A 26,298-nucleotide genomic window follows, 5' to 3' on the forward strand; every position below is an offset into this window, starting at 1 on the left:
TGGTCATAGTAGCCTTATTTGTAATATTCAAAAGCTGAAAACAATGCAAATTCCATCAGTGGGTGAATGGATAAACAAATTGTAAGAAATTCATACAAGGGAGTACTGCAATAATTTGGATGACTCTCAAAATAATTATGCTGTGTGAAAGAAGCTGGGACAAAAAACAAAGAGTATTTTTTAAAAGCCATTAAAAAAAAACCTGACAGTACCAAATGCTGGCAAGGATATGGAACAATTAAACTCTCATACATTGCTGGTGGGAATGCAAAATGGTACATCCACTTTGGAAAACAGTTTGGTAGTTTTTTATAAAGCTAAGCATGAGCTTACCATAAAACTCCCCAAGGCTATTCCTAGGTATTTACCCAAAAGAAATGAAACACATGCCCACACAAAAACTCGTATAGGAATGTTTATGGCAGACTTATTTATAATTGTCAAAACCTGGAAATGACTCAAAAGTCCAATTGTACAAACATATTCCAACTGCACGTGGAATATGCAATGGAAAACTACTCAACAATTAAAAGGAACGTACTAGTAATACAAGCAGCAACATGGATCAGTCTAAAAATATGCACTTGGAAGACTACATCCTGTTTGATTCCATTTATATGGCATTCTGGAAAAGGGGAAACCAAAGGGGCAAATAACAGACCAGTGGGTGCCAGGGACCAGGATGTGGGGTTAGTGGGTTGCATGCCAAGGAGCATGGAGACACTGTGAGATGTGATGGAAACAGTCTGTAGCTTGATTATGGGGGTGGTTACACACTCACATAAATTTGTCAAAATTCATAGATTATATATCTAAAACTATGAATTTTACTTGATGTAAATTATAGCATAAGAAACAAAATAAAACATAGAAATATGAAGAGGATAATATAACACCACCCTAAGTAAGTTATTTTTCTTTTCAAGCAGAACATCTTTTACAATCTTAAGATTAGAATTTGGCTAAACTGAGGAAATTTTTTTCTATTATAAAATGAGAATTATGAAAGCCATTTCAAGTATTCTTACCGTTGCCACAATCTTATGTTATTGAAGACTTACAAATCCTAATCCAGACACAAAAGAGTAGAGTTGACAATAGTGGCAAATTACCCTCTTTCTAAATTGCTTTGACCTTTCTCTGTTTTTCCTCTTTGTATATTGGCTGTCTATTATTGCATGGAAGATATGACCTGGGAATCAGAAAAATATAATGCTGCTTTAAACTTCTGGTGTAAGGAAGAAGGAAGGCGAGAAATGAAGGAAAATAAGAAGGGGAAAAGGAGAAGGAGAAGAAGGAGAAAAGAAAGAAAATATAATAGAAGTCTCAACCTCACTCTGTCTTTACTTCGGGAATTAGATGTTCATTCTTTCATGTCCTACTGGAAGGGAAAACTCAGTACTCAACTTGTATGGGAAATTGGCACTGTGGCCTTCTTCAACCCTTTTCAGTATTTTTAAATTTCCGAGACATCTAAAGAAATGAACAAATCATTATTTAGTTTCTGATATGAGTTTAAGTATTTCTAATTTCACGTACAAAGAAACTCTTCTCCTAGAATGACACTTCTGCGCTTGTATTTTTGGTCCTCCAACTTTCTCTTTAAGGAGTTAATGGGTAGTGAACTTTGGAGTCAAATCCCTGTTCTACCACTTCTTAGCCGTGTAACCTCGGGCCACAGTTCTTCCCATGTGTAAAATGGGACGACAATACTTTTGTCCTTAGAGCTGGTGGAGGATTAAACTCAGAACACATATTTCAGGCATTAGCACCATGTCCAGCTTAAGTGCCCAGGCACTCTGGAGGTGTCCTTGTTGTTTGCATAGGTCATGCCACATTGTATTTCTTTCCTCTGTAGGCTATTATGGAGGGCGGTAGCCGAATAAGAACTGAAAATTACCCTGACAGCACCACTCTGGTTATTGATGTAGCAGAAAAAGATGATTCTGGTCTTTACCACATAAATCTGAAAAATGAAGCTGGGGAAGCCCATGCAGCCATCACGATTAAAGTTGTGGGTAAGGCCTCTGAGTCAACAGGCTTCTAGAATCAGGCTGACATGTCTAGATCCAAAGTAGACTTTGCAAGTTCTTGGTTCTCTCAGCTTTTCTGGGTAGCCAACAAAGAAGTACACGGTATAGCTGTATTTTATAAATCATTGCCTTTCTTTTTTTTATCTTTGCCACTTCTTTATATGTCTTTCTTTCTCTTTTCTTTCCTTTTTCTTCCTTTTCCTTTCCTTTCCTCTCTTGTCTCTTTACTTGCCTAGAGGACTAGTTGCGGTGAGGAGTAGCTAAGGTTAGCCTTTTGGGGTTGCTGTCATTAGCTCTCCACAGTCACACTCCCTTTCAGTGCCCTCTACAGTCACTGACACACAATTGCTAAATAATTTGCAACATCACACTCACTGTAGAGGAGTAAGATCTGCCTTGGTTCTTAGATGACCATTTAAGTCCATTTTTCCTGATCCTGAAATCAAGTGGAATGAGTATGGCAGATTACTGGTGGTCCAAGGTCTCATGATCTCTTCATCCCACTTTAGCTTTCCCTTAAGAAACATATTACTTTTTTTTCTTTTCTCTCTCTCTTTTTTTTTGGCCATGCCATGGGGCATGCGGGATCTTAGTTCCCCTACCAGGGATCGAACCCGTACCTGCAGCAGAAGTGCAACATCCTAACCACTGGACCACCAGGGAATTCCCAAGAAACATATTTCAAATTGATCCAAAACTAAGGTCACTTTGTTATGTACTGAACTATATTTATAAGACATGGTAACTTGCCATTTTTGACTTGGATTTCTACCAGTCAACATCTTATACAACAACTGATGTAAAATGTGCAGTAATTAGTCCTTGATTCGGTTCTGCTGCAAGGTCACTTCTGTGGTTAAAAACCAAAAAAACAAAATCACGTCCAACATTTAGGCAATAATTTCTTAGTCGCCATTTTCAAGGTAAATAACAAAAGTCTTGGGTTTCATATGGTTCTGTAATGTGACACTAGTTTAAAGGATTTGGAGACATCATTATTTTATTTGTATCGGGCTCACCTTCCCTGATTCCATATGGAGCGTGACGTTGCACCCAAATTAGTTACCCAGTGCACTTCAGTAAACATGGAAAAATAATAAGAAATAACCTTGCTTCTATGATTATCATCCAAAAACATATTTTCCAATGAACATTCTTCTTTGTGCTCTCACTCCCTCAATTTTAGTTTATTTTATTCTATTCCATTTTTTGTTTGCTACAGATGTCCCTGATCCTCCAGTGGCGCCGAATGTGACACACGTGGGAGATGAGTGGTGCATCATGAACTGGGACCCTCCTCTCTATGATGGAGGGTCCCCAATCTTAGGTAACTGCGTGTTGGTCCATCTGTGGACCTGCCAGTGGAGTCGGTGTCCTCTTTATGCACATTAGTACAAAGCACATTTTAAAATACTGCATTTAGAAGAAAACTTTTAAGTATCCATTCACATTGAAATATATTGGGGGATGCTTTATAAGTACTTGAGATTTAAATAGCTCTGATGAATATCATCTGATTGCCTGTCCTCTTTTTTTGTTTGACATTTCTGTTCAATATATAATTTTGAAACAACTATAAGTCTAACTTTATTCTGGTCAGTAAATGCCTAGATCCATAGAATTATGTCTATGAGGCAATTTCTTCTAGAGTTAAATACTTAGAAGAATTTGCTTCCCCTGTGGAACAGGAACTTTCTTCTACTTGCTAATAATGAAACTCACAAAACTGGTTATTTCCCCCTTCTTACATTGCTGGGACTCAAAGCCACATCTGTTGCTCAAATAGAGTGACTATGTAAGTTTCTATGGCCTACATATCTGTGGTTTATTTTTTCTCTTCTCTTCCTAGTACAATTTTAATTTTTTCTAGTCTTCTTATTTTTATCTATATCCCATGATGTTAATATTTGTATTATTTATAATCTCTCTCAAAAAAAACCAATGGAATAAGATGGGTTAAAAATACATATATGACTATTTCACTTAGAGTGCTGAGAATATGGGAAATTTTTGAACATTCTAATATCTGACAAAGTTTAATCTTGGAGACCAAGGAAAAACTTCAGTTTCCATTTTGCGTCCCCTTCAGGTTACTTCATTGAGAGGAAAAAGAAGCAAAGCTCCAGGTGGATGAGGCTGAATTTTGATCTCTGCAAAGAAACAACCTTTGAGCCCAAGAATATGATTGAAGGTGTGGCCTACGAGGTCCGCATCTTTGCCGTCAATGCCGTTGGCCTCTCCAAGCCCAGTATGCCCTCCAAACCTTTTGTTCCATTGGGTGAGTCAAGAGAGGTGTGTCTTTGTCATGAAAATCGTTGCCCCAGATTGTGACTGCTTCCTTCTGACCTCTAACTGGAGCAGACCTGGAAGCTTCTTAGAGTGATACAGGAGTAGGAGACTAGAGGTGGTTAGGGGCAATTTTCTAAGAAATTACAAGCAACACAATAGAGTTGAATGCTTTCATAATGTAGGCCCTGGAATTTATTACCAGAATCCCAAGGACAGCTGTGGGTGGCTCTGTTTGCCCCTTCCCACTGGAAACATGTAGCTGGGCCCATTGACACAAGACTACCCCCATTTGTCCTTCTGAAAGTATAACCCAGCACCCTGGTGTAAACACTATAACTAAAACAAATTGACATCAATTCAACCAAGCACACTTGAAAGCTAGTCTCTTTGCTTTATAGTCACACTTTAAATGTTATCTATTGAACCAAAAACGTCAGTTCAGTAAAGGCAAAGAAAGAGAAGACAAGACGTCTCCACTATTTTCTGGTAGTGAGTAGATTTTTCAATAGAAATATTTAGTACAAGAGTTTGCACTTTAAAATTAGAAAGTTATGGAAAATTTACTCTAGATCATTAGATCTCAATCTTTGACTATTTCAACTTCCTGGGCCTCCCAGACTCCCATGTCAACCTCCCAAATGGAGGGAAAGTGTGACAGCGTTGATAAAAAAATTTTCACATCTGGCAGATCTTTGCCGTAAACACAGCATATGCTCGAGGAGTCTCGTTGAATTTTATTAACACGTGGGGGCTTCTGTGTATATTTTTTATTATTTATTTATTTACTTACTTATTTTTAGCTGTGTTGGGTCTTCGTCGCTACGCGTGGGCTTTCTCTAGTTGTGGCGAGCAGGGGCTACTCTTCATTGCAGTGCATGGGCTTCTCATTGTGGTGGCTTCTCTTGTTGCAGAGCACGGGCTCTAGGCATGTGGGCTTCAGTAGTTGTGGCTCGCGGGCTCTAGAGCGCAGGCTCAGTAGTTGTGGCTCACGGGCTTAGTTGCTCAGCGGCATGTGGGATCTTCCCGGACCAGGGCTCGAACCCATGTCCCCTGCATTGGCAGGCGTATTCTTAATCACTGTGCCACCAGGGAAGTCCCTGTGTATATTTTTATTTGTATCCTAGTTCATTTTATCACAGTTCCTGTGCCATAATTCTGTACTTAATAATTTCTTCTTTTTCTGTCTCTTTTATCTCTGAAGCTGTAACCAGCCCACCTACTCTTCTGACTGTTGACTCTGTAACTGACACCACTGTCACAATGAAGTGGCGGCCCCCCGACCAGATTGGTGCAGCAGGTTTAGATGGCTATGTGCTAGAGTATTGCTTTGAAGGAAGTAAGTACAACTAGTAGTTCAAACGAATACCGTCATCAATAGGTGAGATATGCCCCCCTTTTGTTGCTCTTTCTTGGGAACTCATCTCCTTCCTACTGAAAATGACAACAAGTCAAAGGTCATCCTTCTATGATGGATGAGAATTTAGCCCTTCTTTGTTACTTGACTAACAAATTGAGCTCTCAAAAATATCCCAGGTAGGCTCCCAGATCCGACAACACGAGTGATCTAGGACATAGGAGGAGAGATTCTGATCAAACGTCAGGGATTCCCACTTCTTGAATTGGTGGAATTAAAATGTACCAAAGCAAAATAAAGTTCTAGGTAGGATAAAGCAAGTTGGAAATTCTAAACTCTATACTGAGCAGAGGTCAGCTATCAACAGAGCTGCCTATTTCTGGGTAATAAAGAGAGATTATATACTTGACCATCTGGTGATCAATTCTGCCTACTTAAAGGGAAAAAAAAGAATAATTAAGGACAACTTTCAGTGTTTAAAAGAATCAGCATTAAATCCCAGAGGGTGTAAGAAATAGATTCAACATTATGGCAGTAACTTGTCTCAGGATACGGGTGCATAAAAATTTAATGGCTTAAATTTAGGAGGGGAAGAGAAATAGGCAAAAAACCCTTGTTGATAGAAATAATAGAAAAAGAGAAAATGACACAAGAAAATATAGGCCAGAGTGTACCTAAAACCAAAAAAAGATGTGAAATTCACTAAAAGCTTCTTGTGTTTTTGATTTCATACTTGTCATGATTTGGAGATGGGTGAATAAAATTGCCCCAGCTCTGGACTCGGGCTGCATTCTAGGTCATGGTAGGGAAACAATCCACCAGGGAAGTTTGTTCCTTCTCCACAAATGAGAGGCCCAGACTTGGTCTCTAACTCTAAGAAAACTCTTTGGACCCCAAACTTTAACGTGGATCTTACGTGAAGGAAAGAGAGACTCCAGAGCGCATTTGGGAAACCAGGAGTGTGAACACTTCCCCAGAAGGAAAACCTCTATGGAGAAGAAATTTCTAACTTTGAAGAGAAAACTGCTGAAGGAGAAGCCCCAGGCTTCTGGACGGGGGCACACGTGGAAATAACCAGTGTTGGTCGGGAGAGGAGAGAGAAAGGGAGAATAAAGCATCTTGGTAACACTCAGTTCCGTTCACATGCACTCACTCACAGAACATTATTGTTGATTTTTCCAGGGCTTAGACAGCCACTAACCAAAACCAGTGGAGACATTATAATCTTGAGTGCTTTGGAGTATGGTTTATTCCCATTCCATTCCCCTCCCCCAATTTGAAAAACTCCCAAGCCCTCCTCTCTGTTATTTATACCGCCCAGCTAACAGAACTTTCCAATCTTCTGTGTGATGAATACAAAGCTTTTGTGTATGTATGAAACAGAGCAAATTGTTTACTCTTTTCTTTCTGATAGGTTTAAAAAGTAAGAAGATACAGCAAAATGATAGATGGCTGTCATTTTGATGTTACCCACCTTAGATAAAATGCAATGAAGTGTATTTTACATAATTCTGTGTGTTGTCTGTGTAGATATATATGTATACCCGCATATACATATATATATGTACACAGTCATTATTATGTATATATTTTGCCACGTAACGTTTTGGAATCAGCTTTCTATGGAAGTTTTTTTATAACGTGTATATCTTTCTTCTTGCAGTCTTTTCTTACTTCCTTTATGTGGCTGCCCTATTCTTCATTCTCTTTTAATGGCTGTTGTCCTCCAGACTAATTTTCTGAAGTGTTTAATGCTTTTAGATATGGCAGGTTTTACTCTGTGAGATAATTCTTTCTTTCATAAGATCGTGTGTTGGTTTGGACTCTGTCTTTCTCTTGGTGTTTATTTTATTGTTTAATGCCTGCACCATTTTACTCTTCTTCCTTAAAAATTCTCCTCATGTATTAAATAACTTTCACATTCCCTTCCCGTTTTCTTTCTCTTTCCCTCAAGTAGTTCAAATATGAAGAGATGTTTTCGTTTCCCTCTGATCTTTTTTTTTTTAACACCTTTATTGGAGTATAATTGCTTTACAATGGTGTGTTAGTTTCTGCTTTATAACAAAGTGAATCAGTTATACATATACATATGTTCCCATATCTCTTCCCTCTGTGTCTCCCTCCCTCCCACCCTCCCTACCCTACCCCTCTAGGTGGTCACAAAGCACCGAGCTGATCTCCCTGTGCTATGCGGCTGCTTCCCACTAGCTAGCTATTTTACATTTGGTAGTGTATATATGTCCATGCCACTCTCTCACTTTGTCACAGCTTACCCTTCCCCCTCTCCATATCCTCAAGTCCATTCTCTAGTAGGTCTGTGTCTTTATTCCCATCTTACCCCTAGGTTCTTCATGACCTTTTTTTTTTTTCCTTAGATTCCATATATATGTGTTAGCATACGGTATTTGTTTTTCTCTTTCTGACTTACTTCACCCTGCATGACAGACTCTACGTCCATCCACCTCACTACAAATAACTCAATTTCATTTCTTTTTATGGCTGAGTAATATTCCATTGTATATATGTGCCACATCTTCTTTATCCATTCATCGGATGATGGACACTTAGGTTGCTTCCATCTCCTGGCTATTGTAAATAGAGCTGCAATGAACATTTTGGTACATGACTCTTTTTGAATTATGGTTTTCTCAGGGTATATGCCCAGTAGTGGGATTGCTGGGTCATATGGTAGCTCTATCTTTACTTTTTTAAGGAACCTCCATACTGTTCTCCATAGCAGCTGTATCAATTTACATCCCCACCAACAGTGCAAGAGGGTTCCCTTTTCTCCACACCCTCTCCAGCATTTATTGTTTCTAGATTTTTTGATGATGGCCATTCTGACTGGTGTGAGATGATACCTCATTGTAGTTTTGATTTGCATTTCTCTAATGATTAGTGATGTTGAGCATCCTTTCATGTATTTGTTGACAGTCTGTATATCTTCCTTGGAGAAATGTCTATTTAGGTCTTCTGCCCATTTTTGGATTGGGTTGTTTGTTTTTTTGTTATTGAGCTGCAGGAGCTGCTTGTAAATTTTGGAGATTAATCTTTTGTCAGTTGCTTCGTTTGCAAATATTTTCTCCCATTCTGAGTGTTGTCTTTTGGTCTTGTTTATGGTTTCCTTTGCTGTGCAAAAGCTTTTAAGTTTCATAAGGTCCCAACAGCACATTAAAAGGACCATACACCATGATCAAGTGGGGTTTATTCCAGGAATGCAAGGATTCTTCAATATACGCAAATCAACCAACGTGATACACCATATCCCTCTGATCTTGTTTCGTCCTGTTTTCTCTTGAAATTTTCTTCTTCCCTAGTTTTTCTCTCTTTCATGCATGTTTTCTCAGTCTCCTATTTCACGTTCTCATCCATCGTCTCTTGATTGTGAAAATATCAACACAGTAGCTCCCAAACAGACCATTGGCTTCAAGATGTATCTCTTTTTCAAAGTCCTAAGTAATCTGTATCATCCACATGCTTCTCGCTTGCTGCCCCTTCTCCCTGATGCTCTTAGAAGGCTTGAAATAAGAGAGGAGAAGGTTCCAAGAGGGGCCAGTCTAGTCCCCACCCCCCTGCTCTGTTCCTGATAACCTAGATGGTCATCATCCCAAGCTAGTGGGGTGCACCTACAGGCACTCTGTGAGTCAGAAGCATTCCCTCCACCCGTGTGGAATGCGGGAACCAGGACAGCTCAGTTTGCCAGACGAAGAGCTTGTTGTCATGGCAACCAGGTGCTGCCTCCTGGGCTGCTGGGGCAGTTTCCACTTCCATGGAGGGCCTTTTCATTTCCTGGTAAGACGGGGCTGGCCGTATCTCAAGTGCCCTCACTCCCAGACTCTGATGTGTGAGCCCCATAGTGGGAGAACTGCGTTCCCTGGGGCCCCACAGGACCCTCCCAGGCTGAAGTAGCAGGGACAGGAGCAAGGGTAGACTGTTCCACTGTGCACTGCTCCCCTGTAGAGTCCAGAACCTGCTCCGCCTTTGTCTCCAGGGTCTTGCTTTGTTGTTCTCTACCTCTTGCTCCCACAGTTGGAGGTGCCCCAGCATCCTTTCTCCTCCTCTGCTCTGTGGCAAGTGCGTCAGGACAAAAAAAACCCCACAGTCTGAATAGAGCAGGCTGTGCCCCTCCTGAGGAATTACCCCCTCCTCTAATGTGTTTGGTCTCTTCCGTCACTGTTCTGAAGACAAATATCTTTGCATACTTTTCACACTTTACTAACAGAGAATGCTGACTACTGATATAATATTCTTCTGTTGTGAAAGTGGGTGTCTTTAATTAACTTTAATGATGGATTCTCAAAGGTACATCAGCAAAACAGTCTGGTGAAAATGGGGAGGCTGCATTTGATCTACCAGGTAAAGTATTCTCTGAGAGCTCTCAAACTTTCTTACTGTATGATAAAGTTTCTGGGAATGTTCCATGCCCCAGCCTGAAGTACACCCACACACAAAAAAGCCCTTAGAGATGGAGCGGGGAGGGCGGGCGGTGAGTTTACAATGTGGGATCCAAGCTTCTTTTTATCCCCCCGTGGGCATAATAATGCATACAAACTTTTAGAACCTGCAATATTTGTAAAACCTGGATTCTGGGTTTAAATGTTCTTGCTGTTGTAGACAAAGCCACCAAAAGCATTTAAAAAATCAGAACTTCTGATTGTGGTGAAAGATCGTGCCAATTCCTTACGAGGTCTTGGCTCCTGAGTTGTGGTTCCTTTGGCCGTGGATATAAGCTTCTTTTCTTCATCACTGGGAGTGTGTTCAGATTTCCCATGCCCATATTAATGTCTTATAATAATAAACCAGCCAGGATAAAACGGAGAGATCATATGACTGTAAAGGTTGGTGTCTCTCATTCATAAGAATAGCATTTTCCCCTTTTTCTGAACTTTAATATATATAGATGATTAAACATCATGGTTACATCAATTGTAAAAATGTACCTTGTAAAACCAAATTGGGATAAACTACTACAGAATTCCTGGGACAGTTACCATTGTTCAGGGTACCCTAGTATCCCGAATAAGAGGTTTTTCAAAGATGGCAGAATCTGATTATCATTCTTCTGCTATTTACATTAGCCATTCTAGGCCACTTTTCATTTAAATATGAAAAACACCCAGCCATAGGGTCTGAGTCCAGACCAAAGTCACATTCTCTCCAAATGATTTAATTTTGAGTAAAATACTAATTTGGAGTTGACTGTTTTAACAGGATGATTTCTTTCACTGACCACCATTCTTCCTTCTTGTCTTTTCTTTCTTTCTTTTTTTTTTCTTAATGGATTTTAGCTGACAACTGGATAGTTGCAAACACAGAGCTGATCGAGAAGACCAAGTTCACCATCACAGGTCTGCCAACGGGTGCAAGGATCTTTGTGCGCGTGAAAGCCGTGAACGCCGCTGGTGCTAGCGAGCCCAAGTACTACTCTCAGCCCATCCTTGTGAAAGAAATCGTAGGTAGGTGGCAAGGCTTTCAAAATTTTGTCTCCATTTCACATTGTTTTTAACCTTTTTCTTTCTCAAACCCTCCTATTTTGTTGTCACTCCTTTGATATTAATATCTCCTGGGAGTTAGAAATGAACAAAACTGCCCTTTATAGGCAGCATGGGAGGTCAGCTCCCGGTTTATAACTTGGCATGAGGACCAGATAACTACACCAGGTTCCATGAGCCAATAGGCAGCTGGGCTGCCTAGTCACAAGGGGTGGGGGTCAGCGGCGGGTGGGGGAAGCATTTCAAACAAACCATAGAGCAGCAAAATGGCTCAAGGGAGTCTGCGAGGTCAAAACCATCTTCATAATAATATGAACACATTGTTTTCCCTTTTCAGTGCTTGGCCTCTGCACTGATGGTACAAAAGTGATGGTGTGTAAAACTGCTGGTGCCTTAGCACAGATCCGATCTGCGCCACCAGATTGCCTGGCTGGTCTCTTCTTCCTCACCACCATGCACTCGCAGTTCAAATTAAAGGGCCAGCTTTGCCTTGGAGTGTTCTTGATGATACACAGGAATCATTAATGTTCTTAAACCTTGGTTCTTGAGTGCACTTTTTTTCTATACTCTGTATGACCATGAAATGCAAAGTATATGTGAAACTCTTATGCTAAATACGGTAGTACGATAGTTGTCTCTAGGAAAAGCATTTGTAAAGCATTTGTGCAACTGAATTAGAGCCTAAACTCGCGACCTTTTCCATGAAACTCCATTCTTCCTCGAAAGAATGACAGAGTGACAAACTCTGGCTAGTCAGACTTGGGTATTTGGCACACATTTTCTAGAAAAATGGATGGAGTGAGCCTGTTACTTGAAGGAAAACAACTTATAGTATTTATTGTCAACTTGTCAATGAAAAGCTTTAATCTTTGAAGCAAAAATTAAAATTATGGAAAACGGGTGTCCACCATCATGGACTTGGCAGCTCTCCAATACTTAAAATCTTTTCTGATGAAGTAGGTGGTGATAGTAGCAAATGTCATTTTTTGACATTGAATAATGCAGTATTTCAACCTTTGAACAGTCTGCATGATTCATCAAAGCAATATTTTCCAAATGACCAATGCAAGTTAAAAAAATCATGCATGGCTAAGATACATTCAAAATGGAAGGCAGACCAATGGGGTTTAATGTAACAGAAATGAAAAGTTCATAGAATTTTCCAGATTCCATACTGCAGTTAACCCTTAAGAAATTACAGCTCGTGTTTTAGCGTAGAATCAAAGAGGAATACCCACAATTGTCTGAAAAGTTTATTAAAGTATTCTTCCTGTCTGTGTGAAGACAAATTTTCTTCATGTACTTCAACCGAAACAGCGTATTGCAACAGATTAGAGGCAGAAACAAATAAAGTCCAGCTAACCTCTCTTAAGTCAGACATTAAAGAGATTTGCCAAAGTATAAAATAACGCCACTCATCTCACAAATTTTTGTTAATGTAAATATGGTTGTTTTCATTTAAATGATATTTATGTTATTATTTTTCAAGCAATAAATATATAAGTATTTCAAAATTTATTGGTTTTAACTTCTAATATGGTAAATATGATAGATACAGTCCACATAAACAAAAGCTTTGCGGGGCCTTTGATGATTTTTAAGAGTGTAATGGGATTCTGAGACCAAACAATTTGAGAATCGGTGCTCCAGGGCAAAGAATACCGGGAAGGGGTCTGAACATCTGGGTCTGGACCGCGTTGAGCCACAGACTTACGTACGGTGTGACTGCCTGAAACCTTTTGGGAGTAAGTTAGGGGATGGATGGATGGATGGATGGATGATGGGTGGATGGATGGATGGATGGGTGGATGGTAGAAAGTATGAAGCATGCACATTTTCTTATTAGATTCTAGAGACAGACTATGAAAGCTGAGTCCTGTTTCCTTCATTTATTAACCATGTGGTCCCAGGCAAGGGACTTGATATTCCTGAGCCTTAGTTTCTTTATCTGCAAAACGTATACAATAATAGTACTTACATCAAGAGGTTGTGAGAGTTGAATAAATTAATCCATGTTATTTGCTTAACAGAATGCTGGCCACATAATAAGCCCTTGGTATATGTTAGCTTTTATTCTGATGATGGTGTAATGTGCTACAGAACCTCGCTGAGTCTCCTTTTCCTCCTATGTAAAGTTAGGGAGTTAGAGGATCTCTCAAGTTCTCTTCCAGCTCCAGCATTCAGTAATCACCACCACCACCACTACCATCATCTTCATCTTCTTCCCCTAAAGTTTATTGAGCATTTACTATTCTCAGCCATTATGCTAAACACTTTATATGGATGACCTTATTTAATCCTCACTACAATGCTGTGAATTAGATGCTGTTATCATCCCAGTTTTACGGAATAGGCTGAGACCAGATCTACTGTCTGATCTGGAACTCAAACCCAGATCTCTCTTTATTGGAGTATAATTGCTTTACAATGGTGTGTTAGTTTCTGCTTTATAACAAAGTGAATCAGTTATACATATACATATGTTCCCATATCTCTTCCCTCTTGCGTCTCCCTCCCTCCCGCCCTCCCTATCCCACCCCCCTAGGTGGTCACAAAGCACCGAGCTGATCTCCCTGTGCTATGCGGCTGCTTCCCACTAGCTATCTATTTTACGTTTGGTAGTGTATATATGTCCATGCCACTCTCTCGCTTTGTCACAGCTTACCAGATCTCTCTTGACCCCGCAGTCCATGTGTCTAAGCAGAACATAGGCCGTGGAAGCTGATTCCAGGTCTAATCCTGGCTATGTCACCTTGGGGCAAGTGACTTAAACCCCTGTCGCTTTAGCTTCTTTATCATAAAGTAAAAACAGTACCTGTGTCATAAGGTGGCTGTGAGGTTTAAATTGGTCGCTTCGTGAAAAGCATTTATCCCAGTATCTGTTCCATACAGAGCCCTCAAGTGATAGGACCCACCTCATCCCTGTGAGCCATGAGCCTTGATTCTCTGCTTCTGATGGGTTTACAACCACATGTTCTAGTATCTTCATGGTGTTTAGTTAATGAACATTAATATACAGCGGGCTAGGGCTGCCTATTATATACTTCACCTTAGTCATAAAGGGAGAAAGGTACCATCAAATTCTAACATAATTACATAAATAATAAGTGCTAGGTGCTAAAGCATTTTTTATTATTATTTTCTGGTGAGAAAAAATAGGCAGCCCTACCAGCTAATGTGTTGACTGTAGATCTTTTATGGAATGTTCATTGGAGAATATACTCACTGTTAGAAAACTAAGAAAACAATATATAAGGTCCTAAGAGAAAATTTAGTGCTTTTCTATAAAGTTGCTTTAGGCTTATAATAAAAATAGGAAGTTGTAGTAAAATTAAGGAGGTCAGGGAGTAATCTCTGTTGAGTCAAACTGTTAAAACATCTCTCCCTGAAGGAAACATTTGGAACCAAAGTTACCACATATAACCTATTAGTAGCCCAACTAAGATTTCACTTCAGAGACATGAGCGTAGGGAAGTCCTGGTGAGTATCATGACAAGTATGCTTATGTAATGCTGCTTCCTGTGTGTGATACTGACTGCAAAATTATGCTCTTCTACTCTCGTTCAGAGGCTCCAAAGATTCGCATCCCAAGGCACCTAAAGCAAACCTATATCCGCAGAGTTGGAGAAGCCATCAATCTGGTTATACCTTTCCAGGTAATAATTCAGGGTTGCTCATTTTCTCCTTCCCATGCGGGGGGGGGGGGGGGGTTGAAGGAGTAGAGGGAGGGACTTCAGCATTTAAGTTATTCGTGATTCAGAATTACCTCAGAGGAAAGGCGGGAAAGGATGGAGGAGATTTGGAGAGTGATTAAACAACCTCCTGCTTTACAAGTACGGAAATCTATAAAAGTGTCCTGGATTTTCCTTCTGCGTGAGATAAATGAGGCCTAGTCTTGTCTGAGGCTCAGGGACCATAGGGGGCCAGAGAGGAAACACCAAAGAGACACCGAAACAAGAAATGCGTAAAGATCTTTCTGGTTCTATCCATCTGTAAAACTGATCTTCCTTTTAAGTGAAGTTCTTGGTGTAACATTCAGGAAAACAACATGTCCTTACTTCCCATGATTTCCCCAAACCACACTCAAATCACCCAAATTCCAATGAGGGATAACTGAAATTTGAAATTTTGATGCCCCTAACTGAAATAAATGAGCATTGTTAAATCTTCGCTCCTTCAACAGAATCTGTTGTTTATAAGATTAACCAGGCTTTGCATATGATAATCACTTTTGGTCTCTCTCTCTCTCTCTCTCTCTCTCTCTCTCTCTCTCTCTCCCACACACACACACACACACACACAACACCCACTGCATCATTCCCTCCTTACTCATTTGATTCCTTTTATGCCTCTAAACAGTGCTGTTCAGTAGAACTTTCTGTGATGATAGGAATGTTCTGTGTATGCAATGTCCAGTATGGTAGCCAGCAGCCAAATGTGTCTATTGAGGACTTGAAAGGTGCAGCTAGGAACTAGGGCAACTGGGGAAATGAATTTTTAATTTTCCTTAATTTTAATTAGTTTTAGTTTAAATGGCCACATTGAGCTTGCGGCTGTTACGTCAGACAGCATGGCCTTAGAACTAGAATTTAGGTCTCTGCAAACATTTGGATACACACACACACACGTAGAGCTGGTTCAAACACAGGCTCCCATGAAAACTAACCTAAAGGGACAGCCAGTTCAGGCCATTCTCATTGCACCTGGGGCCCAGCCTTAGAAGAGGCAGTTAGCTTCTACATACACAGCACCTGAAATCAGAACGGAAGTCAAGGAGGACGTGAGTGTGAACACAGCTGAGGAGGAAGACGATGGCTTGGCAAGGTTCCTCCCACTTCTGTCCTCCCACAGCCTAAAAAAAACCAGGAGTTGGCACAAGGCGGGCACCCAGGACCCAGCTCCAGCCCTGGATTGGGGCTGAATCAGCCCTCTAGTTTCCACATCATGGCAACAGCTAGGGCTAATCCCAGTTCCCAGATCTTGTTGGGAATGGGAGAGTGTATTCAGCTCTGTCCCTGGGTCTGGGAGAGGAGAGAGCATGAGAACAGGGACCTCATAGGTATGGCATCCCAGGGGCTGGTCAGCTACTAGGAAGGGGATGATGAGACTAGCATGTCATGTTTGTATATTTATGTAACCTCTAAAGTTCTCGAACCTTTTCTCATTTGAGCCCCAGATACACCTTGTGAGGCAGGAATGGCAGATTTCCTTACCCCCCTTGAGAAGGGAAGAAACTGACATTCAGAGAAGCTAAGTGACTTGCCCAAAGTCACACAGCAAATAAATGGTAGTGCCGTGAACAGAGTCTATATCTCCAGACACTGAATCCAGTGCTTTTTTCACTCCAAACGTTATCAGAGAACTCAATTTTTTCCCCCAGCAGTTAATAGTAAATTGTACACTTAAGGAAATGAGACCTGGAACTATTTTTCCCACCTTTAACAGTATTGTTCTCTACTTCCCATATGCACATCTGAGCACCTGCAACCATTCTTCAAGCCCTGTGGGGAGGGGTTTGATGTGTGTCTCTCACATTCCTTAGCAGAACCTATCAACAAGTCACATTAGGAACCCATGGGAAGGCTGTGCGTTTCCCAACGGAATTAATGCTTGGTTCCTGTCTGTGAGGTGAGCCTGGGTGCTCAGGAATCCTAGGAAGTTTCTTTGTAACGTAAACTAAAACTCATGTCCTTGGGCTTCCCTGGTGGCGCAGTGGTTGAGAATCCGCCTGCCGATGCAGGGGACACGGGTTCGTGCCCCGGTCCGGGAAGATCCCACATGCCGCGGAGCGGCTGGGCCCGTGAGCCATGGCCGCTGAGCCTGCGCGTCCAGAGCCTGTGCTCCGCAACGGGAGGGGCCGCAACAGTGAGAGGCCCGCGTAACGCAAAAAAAAACTCATGTCCTTGAATGAGATTATAATTACTCAAAGTCTGCTCTTAAAGAATAGTTTCAGCTGCTAGAGAGAACAGAGAGAGAATTACAGACAAGTCTGAAATGAGCGACACAGTACAGTGGAACAATAATAATCATTAGCATGTAGATGATATTAATGAAACACCTCTGCAGTGCACAGAAGCTTTCTAAGAACTTCAGTTGTGATAACCACCCTGAAGAAAGGTACTCTCATTCCACTTTACAGATTGGGAAACTGAGGCAGAGAGTTTAAGTAACTTGCCCGAAGTCACACAGCTATTAAGTAGTGGAGTCAGGATCCAAATACAGATTCCAGGGTCCCAGGGCCCATGTTCTGAACCATTAGGCTGTGATGTGCAGGCTTTGGAGCTGAAGAGACCAGGCTAGAAGACCAGCTTCCAGCACTTAGCTGCAAGGCCTTGTGCAAGTCATTTAACACCTTTATCAAAAAAAGGGGGGGGGGGGCTTCCCTGGTGGCACAGTGGTTGAGAGTCCGCCTGCCGATGCAGGGGACACGGGTTCGTGCCCCGGTCTGGGAGGATCCCACATGCCGCGGAGCGGCTGGGCCCGTGAGCCATGGCTGCTGAGCCTGTGCGTCCGGAGGCTGTGCTTCACGGCGGGAGAGGCCACAGCAGTGAGAGGCCCGCGTACCAGTAAAAAAAAAAAAAAAAAAAAAAAATGAGGATAATGATACTTATCCTGATGTGAAGAGTAAGGGAAGTTATAAATATCACGTACATAACATAGTACCTTGCATGCAGAATGCAGTCAATGGGCAGTAGTGAATATTACATTACTGCTATAACTGCCCACCACCAGGCCATTTTCCAAACTTGCCTAGGATGGGGTAAGCCACTGCCCATTTATTTAATGCTGAAAAGGAATGAGACAATCTGATCCCCTCCCGCCTCTACTTTTTCTGTCTTTTTTTTTTTTCTTTTAAGGGAAAACCAAGACCAGAAGTAACTTGGAAGAAAGATGGGGCACCTATTGATAAGAATCAGATCAACATTCGCAACTCTGAGACCGATACAATCATATTTATCAGAAAAGCGGAGAGGAGCCATTCTGGGAAATATGATCTGCAGGTCAAAGTGGAAAAATACGTGGAAACTGCATCCATTGATATCCAGGTTGTTGGTAGGTTTGGAGGAGGGAACTAGAACATTCTATATGGAGACAGATTGTCCTTGTCAATAAGGCAAGAGTCAGAATTTCTTCTGTTAGGCTGGCTCTACAGAAAATTCCTCTTTTTAGAATTTAAAAACATAGATAAATTAGGAAGATTGGTTAGCATTTAAGAATAATTTTTCACTGACTAAAAGGACTCACCATGGGAGACTTCGGGCATATATAGTAAGGAAAATTAATGTATATTACTTTCTAGTGAAAACTATCAGTACTGTTTTACAATCCAGTTCTCTCTTACTCTGTTTCTCAACTCTTCAATGATAAAACTATTTCCCATGTTGAATTCTTGCATTAAGAAAACATTATAGATTCTAGATATAGTTTAACATGTTTCTTACTACATTTAAAATTTGCTAATAGTAACGTTAATGGAGAATGACGAATTTTTATTAAATGTAAGAAAGGTACACCTAAACAGAGTTAAACAGTTAAAGACTGAGTTGTGGTTGGTCGCGCAGGGCTTAGATACTTACCTCTCCAAACAAGGTTAGTTCTTACTTGTTTGCACAGTTAGGGCAATAAAGGGAGGATCTCTTACAGTAGACCCTTCTCGCTTGAACTGTTCTATAATTTTTGCAATGTCAAGAAATAAATTTAAGAGCAGCGTTAGGAGAAGCCTTGTCTCCAGTCAATTTTATGATTACAGTTTATCACATGTGCTAGAACTAGAGGCTCTCTAACCAAAGGAGCAGCTTCCTGTGGCAAGCCTTCCCTTAGGTGAAAGTTCATGTCCTTTAAACTAAGCAATCTTTTCGTGCTGACTAAACTGTCTTGATTTTTGTTAAGTTGAAAGGAGTGTTGAGGGTGTTCTGTGTGCCCTTGGGTCTGGCCTGGCTCCATTTTATTTTATTTAATTAATTAATTTATTTTAAACATCTTTATTGGAGTATAATTGCTTTACAACGCTGTATTAGTTTCTGCTGTATAACAAAGTGAATCAGCTATACATATACATATGTCCCCATATCCCCTCCGTCTTGCGTCTCCCTCCCACCCTCCCTATCCCACCCCTCTAGGTGGACACAAAGCACAGAGCTGATCTCCCTGCGCTATGCGCTGGCTCTATTTTAATGGAAGCCCTTGTGGTTGGGTCTGGAAGAGCCTTGCCCTCTGAAACACGACAAAGGACTTTTTTCTTTTTCCTACTTTGCCATGTAGTTACTTTACCAGGTAGTTACGAGCGCCTGGCACGTCACTCACACGCTCCAAGTGTTCAATAAATAGTAACAATTAGTATCCTACTTATGTTATGAGTCCCAAGTTCATGTTGCTGCCATGGCTGTAAAAGTCTAGCCGTTTCCTGTTGGGGAGCAAGTGTTTGAAAAGCCAACGTGGACTTTGAAGGCCAAGCAGACCTGCCTGGGGTGCAGGCGGGAAGTTGAACTGGGAGAAGACATCTGTCTGTAGGACAAGTTGGTGAAAACAGGAGATAGAAAACTGTGGTTGTAGAGACTCATTGTTGGTAATTGTAGAAAGGAAGTGAGGGTTATCACGTGGTTTCCCTCCACCCCCGGAGCCCATGAAGACTGCATGTTAAATGTTGCTTAAAAGAGAGAAAAACATGAGAAAGCGCTCTGATATTTATTCTTTTCAATCTGACATTTCAAATAGAAATAATTATTGTTGCATTTTAATACCTGAAAAATATTTCAGGACAGAAAGGGTACTGCTTGCACTGCAAAGGATAACAGATGTGAAATTTCTCTGAAAAAATTAACAAGTACTATGTAGATACGTAATATTATTGTCCTTCCTTGAACCTCTATGCGTGATTTTTTTTTGAGGGGGCCTCCCAATGAAGATTTAGTTTTCTTTTTTAGTAATTAATTTTTCTTGAAGTATAGTTGATTTACAATGTTGTGTTAGTTTCTGCTGTACAGCAGAGTGAATACATATACATATATCCACTCCTGTTTAGATTCTATTCCCATATAGGTCATTACAGAGTATTGGGTAGAGTTCCCTGTGCTACCCAGTAGGTTCTTACTAGTTATCTATTTTATATATACTAGTGTTATATTTCAGTCCCAACCTTCCAATTTATCCCTCCCCTCAAGTTTTCGTTTACTTGACTTTGGGCCTTTCTGAATGTTACTGCAATTTACTGGAAGGTCAGAGGTCACAGAAATCCATAGTGCAGAAAATAAAGTGAAGAAAGACTTTATTTCTTCATGAATGCATTCTACTTCCATAACATGGAAACACTGATAAATACAAATGAATCTTGGAGGGAGCCATGGCAGAGGAAATAAGTTTTCCTCACTCCCATTAAAGGTGCCTTTTGAGTGCAGCAGAGGACCTCTCTCACAGACTGTGGGCTTCGGGCCTCTCACCGAAAGCTGGAGCTACACAGCCCAGGTAGGCTCTACGATTTCAAGTCTAGCATCAGCTTACCTTTCCCATTAGGCAGGGTAGCCTGTGACTCACTGCCAGTAGTCGGCCCCTGGAGGGATGGTTAATGATGTTTGAAGTTTCATTTACATTTTCCTTTCAAAATCCTTTTCTTTCCAAGAAGATGAAAGTCAAGGGTTTCCAGATAAGATTAGTAGGAGTGCGTTGTACTTCTCCAGAGAAGAAGAATGCAAAAGAAACGTGGGTAGAAATACAGGAAGGAAAGGACATTTTAAAATATCCTCCTGTAACGAGGTCTAGGTTGGGGGGAAAGTGACCTCACAGTGATGCCATGAATTCATCCTACAGACCGTCCGGGTCCACCCCAAGTTGTGAAGATCGACGATGTCTGGGGAGAGAATGTTGCTCTATCATGGACACCACCAAAGGATGATGGGAATACTGCCATTACAGGGTACACGATCCAGAAGGCCGACAAGAAGAGCATGGTAAGGTCTGGCTTTCTCTGGTTCCGCAGCAGCAAAATAACATTTCATCAGAAGTAAAGGGGGAAGCATGGGTCCTCTCTGGTGAGGAACTCATGAGGGACATGGAGAAGTGATGTGGCACAGTGGAAAGGGCAAAGCCTTGGGAGCCACGAAGAGTTGGACTTGCATTTCCACTTAAAACCACATACACATGTGGTCACTTAACCTCTTTGATCTCCATTTCCCTCATCTGTAAAATAAGGACACTGATGTTTACCTCGCTTGTTTATCAAGAGGCTAAAACAGGGGCTGCCCTGGAGGTCCACTGGCTAAGACTCCATGCTTCCACTGCCGGGGGGGGGGGGGGGGGGTGTGGGTTCGATCCCTGGGCAGGGAACTAAGATCCTGCATGTCGCGCAGTGAGGCCGAAACAATATAAAGCAACTGGCAGAATGCTCAGTAGAATTCAATAAAGTTATTCGTTCAACAGATATTTACTCACTGTGGATTCTGACTCAGATCTGCACCCATGCAACTTCTTCCTCCTTGTAAAATGAATGTTGGTAGCATGGACTGATGTCTTTAAAAAAAAAAAAATTCCAGTTAGAAAAGAAAGATTCTAAAGGTAACAGCATATGCAAAGGTCCTGAGGAGGAGAAGCATTTAGAGTATTCAAGAAGCAACTCAGTTGGAGTATGAATTATTATTACCTATGTTAGATCACCAGATTTTAAATGTTAAAGTCTAGGTCTTTCTGAATCAGAATCCATCCACTACAACTACCATTGCTCTACCTGTAAGTCAATGAATGAATAAATGAATGTTTGGACACAGGATGGCTTGGAGCCACCATTCATTCTCATAGGAAGAGTAAAACATCGTACCAAATGATATTGATAGGAAGTCTGCAGGCATTTACACTACTAGATGTCAGTAAGAACTTAGGGTATAAAGCTACATTGGGTTAATAGAAGGGGAGAGGGTTGGAAAGAGCGGTCTAAGTAACTGGAATGGATTTCAAGCCTTGCCTTTCCATAAACTATTTCTAGCATGTCTTTCCCCCCACCCCTGGGTGGGTGTTACATGACAAAATAAGACTTGGTATTTACAGAAACATGTTTCAGCCAAACCTGGACAGCTTGAGAGCTAGATCAATGGATGACTTTGCAGGGGAAGTATTGACCACCTTGGATTTCCTTAGCAATGAGGGCTCTTCTTTGGACCTTGGTCCAGATACTGGCAGTGAATCCAGGGGTACCACACTGCCTCCAGGTGCCCCCCATTCTTCCACCCCCACCACATTGCCAACAGCTGTCTTCTCAGATATCTAGTCAAGTCCAGCTGAGCCAGGACTTTGCTGCTGCTTCGTGTGTCTGAGGTCTGCCTGCTGACAGGAGAGGAACCCCAATCCCATCCCCTTGTGTTTCTGGTGCATTTCAGCAAGGGCAGGCCTACGGACCAGAAGATGCTCACTCTGCCCAGTGCACTTCCCCGGAGGTCACCACACCACTATCTCACTGTGGCTACAGATGCTGTTTTTCACTTAAATTCCTATAGTCCTTTATACCTTCCATAAACATTGTTCTCACGATGTATGCCAACACATTCATTTATTCATTCATTAACTATTTGTTGAGCAGTGTTCTAGCTGGTGGATCAAAAACAAAAAGACAGCTCCTCGGGCTTCCCTGGTGGCGCAGTGGTTGAGAGTCCGCCTGCCGATGCAGGGGACACGGGTTCGTGCCCCAGTCCGGGAAGATCCCACATGCTGTGGAGCGGCTGGGCCCGTGAGCCATGGCCGCTGAGCCTGCACGTCCGGAGCCTGTGCTACGCAACGGGAGAGGCCACAACAGTGAGAGGCCCGCGTACCGCAAAAAAAAAAAAAAAAAAGACAGCTCCTGCTCTTGGACCACTCATAGTTTAAGCAAGCAGAAAGACATAAAACCAAATGATAAAACAGTATAATAAAGGTTTGCATAAAGTACTTTGGAAATAAAGGAGGGCATAACTACAGTTGTCTGGTGTCTTTAAAATATCCCAAATATAGAGATGATCACGGCCCCTAAAAGTTGCAAGGAAAATCGTTTTCCTTTCTGAAATTTTTTGTCAGCAAATGTATTTTCTCAATTAGTGGTACTAAACATATGTAGTACAATGTGGTTTTCTACTGGTGGCAAGATAAACTTTGAAACCACTATATTTCTTGACATGGTGAGGAAAAAGTCAAAAAAAAAAAAAGAATAATATAGCTTTAGCTCATCCATTCATTCCTGTATTCAATGAACATTTATTTTGTGCATGCTACCTACTGTATACCAGGTGCTGTGAGAAGGCACTGGAAATACAGGGGTGAGAAGAAAAGTCCATTTTTACCATCACTGTGTATCCATTCCAGTGGGGGAGGTAGCAGATAAGTAAAATAGTAAGTATGTCATATATTTAAGGTAACAAGTACTGTGAAGAAAACGTAGCCAGGTTAAGGTGAAAAAGTATGACCAAAGTAGAGTGGTGAGAGGGTAAACAGTAGAGGAAGTAATATCTGAGCAAAGAATTGAAAGAACCTATGGTAATAATGTTAGGCAAGTTGATTAGGTGATATTAATTTTTGTGATTTAGCATCATCTCTCCCTCAGAATAGATAAGTTGGCATGAAAATTCTATAATTATACTTTGTTATACAAAAGATAAACAGGCAGGTAGGTAGGTAGACAGAGAGATGACAGACACTGCACAGTAACGTAGAAAATATAAAGATAGTAGTTGACATTGTCCATGGAAATAATCAATAACCAATTTACTATAAGAATAGAGGAGGGCTTCCCTGGTGGCGCAGTGGTTGAGAGTCCGCCTGCCGATGCAGGGGACGCGGGTTCGTGCCCCGGTCCGGGAAGATCCCACATGCCGCGGAGCGGCTGGGCCCGTGAGCCATGGCCGCTGAGCCTGTGCGTCCGGAGCCTGTGCTCCGCAACGGGAGAGGCCACAACAGTTAGAGGCCCGCGTACCAAAAAAAAAAAAAAAACAAAAGAATAGAGGAGAGGACTATAGCCTGGCAGACAGCCTCTCAGACAGCTCTGAGGAACTGCTCCACAGAAGCATAGCTTTCAACACAGTTTTTAACCTTGTTTGAACAAAGAACCTAAGATATGACAGAGATACATTCCTTCAAGATTTCCAAAAGAGACAGTTCAGCACATACACAGCAAGTCATTATGACTTTGGTGCCCGAGGAAGGGAGCTTTATCACGGAAGGCGTACAAGCATTGATGTCCCAGGAAAGGAGGCATTTATCTGGATCTTCAAAAGAGACCTTCTTCACTTCTGGACAGTGCATGCTTTTCTTTAAATGGTTAAAGCAGATGTACAATGTGTATTTATTAGGCCCCAAAGCGGGCTGTTCTAGTTAGCATAAAGTTTAAGTTAAACCACATAGAAGCCAGAATGACTTCTTCATACCTCAATATATGAAAATTTCTTCCATCCACATCTAGGGCAAATGAATCTAATGTGTAAATGAAGATTAAATGACGTAGTCAAGTGTAAATCAATTGTAAAGCGTTAAACAAATTAAATATACATTTCTGTTACCCTCAGTATAAAAAATTAGTGCTCTTTTTTCCTCTTAGTTAATGCAACATCCCTGTTATTTATTTGAATCAACAGGTGAAATAGCTGTGCATTTTGAAGTGATTTTCCTCAAATTCTTACTTTTGTTTTCAGGAGTGGTTCACTGTCATTGAGCATTATCACCGAACCAGTGCCACCATTACTGAACTGGTTATCGGAAATGAGTATTACTTCCGGGTGTTTGCTGAAAACATGTGCGGCCTCAGTGAGGATGCAACAATGACAAAAGAGAGCGCCCTGATTGCCAAGGATGGTGAGTTGGAAGCGGGCTGGACATGTGGGAACCTTGATTTTCAGTGATGAGACAGAGAAGACAGAAAGAAAGAGAGATGTGGTGAAAGGGGATAAGAATATCATAAACACACATTTAAAATTATGGTAAGGAGATGCAGCCACAGGCCAGGGAATGCTGGCAGCCACCAGAAGCTGGAAGAGGCAAGGAACAGATTCCCTGCTCCAATCTCCAGGGTCAGCGTGGCCCTGCCAACACCTTGATTTTGTATCTCTGGCCTCAAGAACTGTGAAAGAATAAATTTCTGTTGTCGTAAGAAATAAAAAATAATAAATAAATAAATGAAATTATGGTAAGAACGTCCAACCAAAATGTTAATCTTACAAGTAAAATATTTTAAGGAAAATTATATTATGATTGCATCTTTTAACATACAAGCTTTCATTCATGGCAACATCTGGGTAGTGGGTCTCTCAATGGCTAAGATCACGGGTAGGAAAAAGTCACCATCTACTTTTAGAGCCTGGGTTACTTTTATTCTTGGACACCTTCAAGGATGCTACACATGAGAGCCACTTTTCAATGAAAGGAGAAGTTGGATTCCACCCCTGTCATTTCATTTCCTCATAAACCGTGTCCTTCCTGCCCTTCCTCGTTACTTTCACGTTAAAGCACATTGTTGACCAAAACACCCAGACACTGAATTCTTCCCAATACTTACTTCAGTTCCAGATGACCCCTCTGGGTTTCTTTCCTGTGTGTGATGGGCTGTACATTGGTATCCTTCTGAATGAATGCCCTGTGGCCTTCCCACATGTTTTTCTAAGCTCAGGGAAGTTTTCAAGTATGCTAAGAATAATATATTCTCAGGCCAATTTGTATATCTCTAATGCTTGTTTTTAAGGTAAAATCTACAAAAATCCAGTGTATGAAGACTTCAATTTCACAGAGGCACCCATGTTTACTCAGCCATTGGTCAACACCTACGCCATAGCTGGTTACAATGCCACCCTGAACTGCAGTGTGAGAGGAAATCCTAAGGTACCATGTTTTGGGGTTTTTTTAATCACATTAATTAAATTTAAAAATTAATCCCAAACCCCCTCTTTTATATTCACTATGTCATAATTATAAGTAGTAATATAAACTGAGCTTCCAACTGCTATTTGTGTCTTTTTCTGGGATACGGAGGGGGGTACAGGGTGGTGGTATTGGTGGATAATAAAGGACACTATTTAAATATAGAAAAAATATTTATATTTCTTTACTAACTAAGGGATACTTTCTAAGGAAAAACCAAACCACTTATTTTTAAAAGAACGGAGAGATAAAGAGATGGTAGTAATATTGT

General features: G+C 41.2%; 1 protein-coding gene across 4 annotated transcripts in view; it reads left to right on the forward strand.

Moving 5' to 3' along the window:
- MYBPC1 (myosin binding protein C1) overlaps window positions 1–26,298 on the forward strand; it is a gene marked incomplete at its 5' end in the record, with an annotated part of 95,502 nt that overhangs the window by 62,884 nt on the left and 6,320 nt on the right. For all 4 annotated transcript variants that reach the window (XM_082850050.1, XM_082850052.1, XM_082850051.1 and 1 more), the window contains 10 exons: window positions 1,859–2,018; window positions 3,256–3,360; window positions 4,123–4,311; window positions 5,524–5,658; window positions 10,965–11,132; window positions 14,736–14,824; window positions 18,026–18,221; window positions 20,973–21,112; window positions 24,809–24,968; window positions 25,852–25,988. In XM_082850050.1, coding sequence (XP_082706176.1) covers window positions 1,859–2,018; window positions 3,256–3,360; window positions 4,123–4,311; window positions 5,524–5,658; window positions 10,965–11,132; window positions 14,736–14,824; window positions 18,026–18,221; window positions 20,973–21,112; window positions 24,809–24,968; window positions 25,852–25,988 — 1,479 coding nt within the window. The remainder of the gene's footprint in view (window positions 1–1,858; window positions 2,019–3,255; window positions 3,361–4,122; window positions 4,312–5,523; window positions 5,659–10,964; window positions 11,133–14,735; window positions 14,825–18,025; window positions 18,222–20,972; window positions 21,113–24,808; window positions 24,969–25,851; window positions 25,989–26,298) is intronic.

This window comes from Leucopleurus acutus (assembly GCF_964270905.1).
Source record: "Leucopleurus acutus genome assembly, chromosome: 11".
Lineage (NCBI taxonomy): Eukaryota > Metazoa > Chordata > Mammalia > Artiodactyla > Delphinidae > Leucopleurus > Leucopleurus acutus.